The sequence below is a fragment of the Triticum dicoccoides genome, chromosome 3B (genome assembly GCF_002162155.2).
Source record: "Triticum dicoccoides isolate Atlit2015 ecotype Zavitan chromosome 3B, WEW_v2.0, whole genome shotgun sequence".
Taxonomy (NCBI): Eukaryota; Viridiplantae; Streptophyta; class Magnoliopsida; order Poales; family Poaceae; genus Triticum; species Triticum dicoccoides.
This window is the reverse complement of record NC_041385.1, coordinates 472,986,062-472,993,819: the sequence shown is the minus strand read 5'-3', so window position 1 is coordinate 472,993,819 and position 7,758 is coordinate 472,986,062. Positions and strand designations below refer to the sequence as shown.

Here is a 7,758-nt window from a genome sequence, read left to right as displayed (position 1 = left end):
GAGGAGAGGACGGGGCGATGCAGGCGGGGCAGCGGCGATGCGGGCGGGGCGGCGAGGACTGACGGAGGGAGAGGGAGAGGAGAGGGCGGGCGATGCGGGCGGGGCGGCGAGGACGAGGGAGGGGGCGCGAGTGCGGGCTGGGGAGCGGCTAGGTCATCCCCAAGCGGAGCGGCCTCCTTTTATACACCTGTAGGCGAAATGACGAAAATGCCCTCGACGGGGCAACGAATTTACACGCGGTGGCAGGAACGAGAGGTAACTATTCATTCCATCAGTAACTTTTTTTTATCCAACGGACGAGGTCCTCTCACCTCTGGATCCAACGGCCGAAAATACATCAAGCGGCCAGATCCAACGGCCAGGAATGCCAAATCGCTGAGGAGTCGGGAGGAGAGCTCCTATTCTTATTTCTGGATATAGAATCAGCTTTTTGTTTGAGACACTAAATATAGAATCAGCTGGATGCCCAGGAGAACAGCTCAGCCCACTCCAGTCCAGCCCATAAAGCAGCCAGCCGGGCCTAGGGTTTACGAGCGCCGCAGTACTATAAAAGCGAGGCCCCAAAACTCGCCCCGCTACCGCAGCCGCCACACACGAACCCCGGGACGAAGCAGATCGGCGGCGCGTCACTCCAATCACCGGTGAGAAGAAGCCTTTCCCTCCTTTCCACGGCCTCCGCCCCTACGAGGCCACTCTATCAACTCCCAATTGTTCAATTTGCTCCCACAGTCCCGACCCATTCGGGATTTGAGGCGCTAGAGATTTAGGTTTACGGGTGAAATCTCTAGTGTTCCTAGGTATGCTCTCGCATCGTATATGCCATACTGTTTGAATCGGTTGTACAGCGTAGTTTATTTGTTCGAAACCAGTCAGATGATTTATTTTCATATCAGTATGTGTTCGTCTGCTCAGCTGTATCTCGTCCGATAGTACTCTAGATTAGCTTAGGTGCAAGAAATCTGGCGTCTGTTGGGGTCGTTGCTATGGCGATAGTACTTAGATTTATGCTCGGCTTCATGTTGAGTGGTTGACATGTGTTTTTTTTAGGTTAGGATAAATGGCGACGGTTTCGGATTCTCTGGTCTGGGAGCTTGTCAGGAAGAACAACTGCTTCCTGATCAAGCAGTTCGGCAACAGCAATGCCAAGGTCCAGTTCAGCAAGGAGCCCAACAACCTCTACAATGTCCACTCCTACAAGTACTCTGGTCAGTGGTTATTGACCTCCCCTGATTGTTTGATTTTCGGATGCTATGAGTGTCTCTTCGTCCACTGACAGATTGGTTTTCAGGCCTGGCAAACAAGAAGACTGTGACGGTGCAGCCAGCTGCTGAGAAGGAGATGACTGTGGTCCTCTCCACAACCAAGTCAAAGAAGCAGAACAAGCCTGCTGCGTTCACCCACAAGACTGTCATGCGCAAGGAGTTCCGCAAGATGGCCAAGGCTGTCAAGAACCAGGTATTAGCATCAAAACAACCATATTTGTTCTTTTATGATTAAGTTGTGACACTGGATGTTCTAGATTAAGTACTCTAAATGACAACTGCTATTGGAAATATAACCTGTAGCAACCATTCCAGTGTTTCGGTCGCTTGACTGCTGAGTTTGTACAGTCCCATCTCTAATCTTCTAAAGGGACTGTGTTATGAAATCCGCAGATGTAATGCTTTTAATCAACCTGGAACATTACTCTATAAACTTGCTCTAATATTTGAAGAATACATATTTACTTTCTATTTGTAACGCTGTATGGTTGTATCTAGTATGTGACATTCACTTGTGACTGAGTTGAGCCTTAATGTGGAAAAAGCTTTAATTCAGTAAAAAATGGAATGCCTGTCTTGTAAACCGCCCCTGCCTGTTTGTGCTTGGTTTTCAATGGTACTAGCTGGAAATGGTCCTTTCTTTGGTGGTTACAAAGTGGAGAAATGCTGCTTAAGATGTCCTCCTGTTAAACCGTGTCGACCTCATTTGTTTTCTTGATCTAATGGTTAATTCTTCTTGCTTTCCAGGTCAGTGACAACTACTACAGGCCTGACTTGACCAAGCCTGCTCTTGCAAGACTGAGCGCAGTTTACCGCAGCCTCCAGGTTGCCAAGTCCGGTGTCAAGAAGAAGAACAGGCAGTAAGCACTGAGGGGCCAATGAGCTTGTTTTGTGGATCCGTTGGTTTATGTTTCCAGCTTTTTAGATTTGTTCTAAGAGTATGGAGGTTGAATATGATGAATGGTGTGCTCTGCATACTGGCCCAAGTTTTCTCAGTAGGTTCTATATCTGTACCCATGACTATGTTGTGAAGCCTCTTGAAATCATTTCCACAATTATTGGCCTTCCACATTTATTGTTTTTGCTGAGTTGCTTGGAGTTGGGACTGCTGGTGATGCGTGTTTTTCTGTTATGCATGTGCTCGTTTAAGTGCTAACTTATATCAACTTGGTATTTTGCGTGGGAATTTAAGTATGCAACTTGAATTTGTATTTTACTTTTTCTTCTGTCGATCGTGCTACACGGTTTCTTCTTTCAACCTTTGAATTGGTTGGTTCAAGTATTCCGTGAGCATCCAAAGAAATTTAACGCCACGGAACAAATTTAACAGTCAAAATCTACGCCATATGGAAAGTCGATTCCTTGGACGCGAAACCTTGGGGCATCTTGGAAGGAACCATGGAGCCAAACCCACTCTTGACAAACCGTGCGGGACACCCACATCTCTACCCGTACCGGTATAAAACCCAGCTGCCACCTATAATCCACAATTTCACCGAAGAAACCAAGACCCCGCTGGCATGTCAGTCGGCCAGAGGGCCACCGAGGAAGCGGGCGCCGGCTTGCCGAAGCCGTCGTCCAGCGGCGCGAGGTATGACCGCCTCTTGTCTGGCCTAGCAGCCGGCGCGCTCGCGGACATAGAGCCTGACAAGCTCAAGGGCGACATCCAGCGATGGGCCAAGGCGGTCGGGGCGCTGGTGCGCCAGCTGAGCTTCGGCGCCTGGCCTGAGAAGAGCGACGGCTCGTCGGAGCACCGGAACGCGGGCGGCGAAAGATGATTCGGCTTGGACTGGACAACTGATGGCACTTCACAGCCATCAATCCAGGAACGACACTGATATGACTGGTAACCATCTACAGGCGACGGCCAACAAGATGCTGCTGAAGATTTCATTAATTCATTCATTAATTCGTTGTATGTACTCCGATCTATGTCTCTCCCATTCTTAACAAATACAGTAGCATAAAATTTGGGCAGCAAATATGATACTCCTAGTGAGACTTTTGACCATATTGGGGACAGATCCAGGAGCAAAATGAATGGATGGGCAGAGCGGCTACTAGCTTGTGCTGGGAGGGAAACTCTTATTAAATCAGTGATCCAGGCCATTCCAACCTTCAGTATGAGTTGTTTTCGTCTAACGAAGAAGGTTTGCAAAGGCCTCACCACTAGTATGGCCAAATTCTGGTGGAGTGGATCTCTTGATCGACGATCTATGCATTGGCTATCGTGGGAGAAACTTGCATCACCGAAGTGTTAGGGAGGAATGAGTTTTCGCGATCTTGAGTTATTCAACCTGGCACTGCTTGGTAAGCATGGATGGAGATTTATTACTAATCCTAACTCTTTATGTGCCCAAGTGATGAAGGGGCGTTATTTTCCGGATTGTGATTTTATGGAGGCTTCAGTACCACACACATCGTCTGCTATTTGGCGAGCGATCATCGCCGGAAGGGAAGCTCTCCATGTTGGTCTCATTAAGAGGGTGGGGGACGGCAACACTATCTCGATTTGGGAAGATAAGTGGATCCCGGGCCTTTCATCTCTGTCCCCTACGGTGATGCCGGGAGGGACTCTTGCCACCGTCGGTGAGCTCATCGACCATGACAACGGGACGTGGCGGCGGGAATTGATCTACAATGTTTTCATTCGACCGGACGCCGACGCCATATTGAATATCCCCTTGCGCCACAATGGGGGTGATGATTTTCGAGCTTGGGTTTTTGAAAGAAGCGGCAACTACTCCGTAAAATCTGCGTACCGTGCTCTCGTGACTCGGAAAGAGCGGCTAGCTCAAGAGGAAGGGGCGGTTACAAACTCCTCACAGACCGATGAACGGATGTGGAAGTCGCTTTGGAAGCTTAGGGTTTTGCCGAAGGTACGTGTATTCTGGTGGCGGGTTATTCGTCGCATTCTTCCAGATGAGTGCACGCTTCGGTCGTCATATTAAACCTATAAGCAGATGCAATGTCTGCCATGCAATGGATGAGGATCTCATGCACGCCTTAGTGCATTGCTCTCATGCCAAACTTTTCTGGGAGCAGGCTCACGGTCTCTTTGGCGTTCGACGGCCGCGGCTGCACCCTGATACATGGTCTCGTGATATCATATGTGATGATCAATTCACGGACACTGAAAGGGCCCAAATGATCTCTGTTATGTGGGCAATCTGGCACTCGAGAAATCGAGTGACTCATGATGATGACCAGCTGGAGCCTTTCACTTCGGTGAGGCGGATTCGGGAGGACTTGGCATTGCTGGATATCCCGCATTCTCATGCTGCAGTGCTACCAGGTCATGGTTGGAGACCGCCGGACTCAGGGGTGGTTAAGATCAACACGGATGCAGCTTTGAGTATGGATTCCGACAAGGTGGGTGTGGGTGGTGTAGCACGTTCTAACACAACCTTGTTGGGTGCTTGGAGTAAACCTCATATTGGGGTCACGGATCCTTTTATCGGTGAGACGTTTGCGCTTCGAGATGGAGTTATTTTTGCAAATCTACGGGGCTTCTCACATGTGATAATGGAAACGGATTGCCTGGAGATTGTTAATCTCTGGAACACTCGCCACAACAGCCTCTTTGTGGTGGCACCTTTACTTGTCGAAATTGGAGAGCTAGCTGCTACTTTTTCTTCTTTTTTATTCAACATGTAATGCGAGCAGCCAATGTACCGGCCCACCTTTGTGCAAAACATGCATGTACACTGGTGGTCACCGAGAGTTGGACTGACTTGAGACCCACTTTCCTGCTCACCAGCTTTTTGGCTGATGATGCCAGGAGCTCGTTCGTTGAATAAAAGCTCTCAGGTTTAAACGCAAAAAAAATTATGATACTCCCTCCCTCTGTCCCAAAAATAAATGTCGCTGATTTAGTACAAAACAGAGGGAGTAGTACCTACTTGTGAATAACAATAAACAGCAGCAAGCACGTTTTTTTTTCCTCGGCAAATTGACGGGCTAACTTTGTACTGTTGTGAACCATGGTCCTCAAAATAATACTCACACCACAGATGTATCTCGCTTGCAAGGAAACCATCCGTAACAGCCTCACAATGATGGGCAACATGCCCCCACCCAATCTCCTATAAATTATGTAGCAATATATACATTTACCAATGGGAACAGTTAGCAACACCAGGAGGTCAGTAATTAGAGCACTAAAATTTCTACACTACCTACACGAGATTGACAAATCTCTGCTCTATCCTAGTTTACAAAACTAGCTTTGCCTTCTAAATACTGAAGGTGGTAATGCTCCTCACTCCCATTTCCTATCAAGTTTTGAAATGCTCCTCAATAGTTGTTGAGAGCAGACAGTCTGTGCCTGAGCTACATACTTTACCCGATTTGCTCTCACCCATGCAGGCTCCTAATTGAACAAAAAGAGGAAAAGCCCACATTTAGTTTCTAAGACAAATTTGTGCCGCAAACAAAGGCATTGACACAAATACCACTACATATGCACAAAGCGTAACGGTGAAGAAAATCACCTCAGGGACAAAGTGCGAGAAGCCAAACTTGACTAAGAGGAGAGCATGCTCCATTATAAGGATTGCCGCGAGTCCTGGCTCAATCCGCCATTTACCCTCCTCGTCGTATAGACAAACAAGAAGCAAGCAGTTGGTGCAGATTGCCATTACGATCAGGAACTGAAAAGAGTAATATTACAATGAACATCCAGATAGTGCATGTGCCGATAGCAGTAGTGCAAAACAGTAGTGTTAATGAACCTGGAATATGTTCAACCACGCTCCAATTGTAGCTGCAGCACGGGGAACAGGTCTTTTCAACATGACTAACAACTTCAATGCATCCGCTCTTATTTCAGTTGCATTGTTCTGTCATGAAGATGGTTTTTTAAGAACTAAAACATGTGCAGCTAAGCATATCAAGCATGAGTACATGATTGTAAACTGTCGTCGTAACCACATACCAGAGCAGCAAAGCAGAATATCAATGGAAAGGCGCAAGCAAACATCATGATCATCCCAAACTGAAGAGCTAGCTCAAGAAAATCTGCAATGGATTCAACAACGGAAGCACAAATGCCATTGTCAGATCAGCAAAAGTGGCACAGACTACATATAAACCAAATACTATGCAAACTACTATAGCAACTGAGCACAGCAACTACTTATCATTATTACCATCAAACAGACCATCCTCGAGCTCTTCTCCAATGCTTGCAGTATAAGAGGGTTTTAAATATTCTTTCTCCACTCTTGTTGATAATCGAACTGACTTCCCTGATGGTGATTCTCTCTCTTGTCTTTTCTTGCTACAAAATGAGAGGGGTTTCTTACATTCTTCTATTGGCCTGGAAATAAGAATAGCAGGAGTGCAGGGCAAAGAATATACAGGCAACAAAACTTACTGAACAGCACTGTACTTCTTGTAGCTGTATTTGAGATAAGGAATAGAATTCTCAATCAGATTTTCCAACACCTAGAAATTTAAATATATCATCATAGTGTACGGCCTCATCATACCCGATAATGAAACCTACATTTAGGAACAGAGGGTGTACTTGCATTGCAGAGTGCAAATACCTGAGACACGACTAGACGTTGAATAAGGACTTTCCGGAGTGTCAAAATGTCACGATAAAGGGAAGCATGGTAAAACAACCCAATATATGATTGCATGAAGTATAGACCGAAAACCTGCACATGCACAAGTAGTAAGAAGCTTAACTTAAAGCATGAACCAGCTTTGTTGTGTCATAGTGTTTACCTTATAAATCAAACTATCAGCACTAGACTGTTCTCCTTGGTTGTTTTCATACTTTATTAGAATGACAGACACCTTCCCACCAATCCTTGTATAATACTGAATTGCAACAAGATATAGTGCAGTCAAGACATACCTAAAAATGGAAAAAAATATAGCAGATCAAATTGGCATAGTCAATAGATAATTGTGCAGTTTACAATCACAGTCAAGACATGAGAAAAACTAGCTAGCAAGTCACTAGCACAGTGTGATGGTTGTTGAGAGATAATTGTGCGTGTCCCAAGTGTACACGTACATGTATTTGTAATTTAGGGTCATAACAGTGGACGGAACTACCCACGTACGTGCTATATATGGGCACCCCATGATGTGAACACAATTGTCCTGCATCAAATCCTATTCCACATGGTATCAGCCTACCTCTCGATCTCTCCCTAAGCCGCCGCCACTCCCTTCACCTCCACCCGCTGCCGCTACCCTCTCCCCACCCCCTACCCAACGCCGCCGCTGCCGCCTCCACCTTCCAACCCTACCACCGCCGCTGCCGCCTCCACCTTCCAAGCCTACCACCGCCGCTGCCGCCTCCGCCTTCCAACCCTACCGCCGCCGCTGCCTCCCTCCGCACCCGCCCTAACCCTAGTTCCAACCTTCACGCTTCTCACTCCTCCGACTTTTGAGAAGGCCGTCGCCTACCTACGCCTCGAGGAGCGCCGGCAGTTCGCGCGGCGGCCTGTCGTCATCAACTACTCCACCATCGCGC

The 7,758-nt window shown here is 47.2% G+C and overlaps 2 protein-coding genes across 4 annotated transcripts in view; one reads left to right on the top strand and one right to left on the bottom strand.

Moving 5' to 3' along the window:
* Window positions 1-489: 489 nt before the first annotated feature.
* On the top strand, window positions 490-2,348 carry LOC119276606 (60S ribosomal protein L28-1-like). Of its 2 annotated transcripts, none has more exons than XM_037557732.1 (4): window positions 490-641; window positions 1,048-1,205; window positions 1,289-1,455; window positions 2,010-2,348. In XM_037557732.1, the coding sequence occupies exons 2-4, from the start codon at window positions 1,058-1,060 to the stop codon at window positions 2,124-2,126; spliced, it is 432 nt and encodes a 143-aa protein (XP_037413629.1). In that variant the 5' UTR covers window positions 490-641; window positions 1,048-1,057; the 3' UTR covers window positions 2,127-2,348. The 2 variants fall into 2 exon arrangements, with proteins under 2 accessions (XP_037413629.1, XP_037413630.1); XM_037557733.1 differs by having other exon boundaries at window positions 538-641; window positions 1,053-1,205.
* A 2,970-nt stretch (window positions 2,349-5,318) lies between these two features.
* The window catches only part of LOC119276605 (anoctamin-like protein Os01g0706700), a 9,517-nt gene continuing 7,077 nt past the window's right edge, over window positions 5,319-7,758 (bottom strand). For both annotated transcript variants that reach the window (XM_037557730.1, XM_037557731.1), the window contains exons 9-16: window positions 6,999-7,131; window positions 6,815-6,928; window positions 6,640-6,710; window positions 6,413-6,543; window positions 6,199-6,281; window positions 5,996-6,103; window positions 5,756-5,914; window positions 5,319-5,634 (exon numbers count right to left, since the gene is read on the bottom strand). In XM_037557730.1, coding sequence (XP_037413627.1) covers window positions 5,524-5,634; window positions 5,756-5,914; window positions 5,996-6,103; window positions 6,199-6,281; window positions 6,413-6,543; window positions 6,640-6,710; window positions 6,815-6,928; window positions 6,999-7,131 — 910 coding nt within the window. In that variant the 3' untranslated portion in view covers window positions 5,319-5,523. The remainder of the gene's footprint in view (window positions 5,635-5,755; window positions 5,915-5,995; window positions 6,104-6,198; window positions 6,282-6,412; window positions 6,544-6,639; window positions 6,711-6,814; window positions 6,929-6,998; window positions 7,132-7,758) is intronic.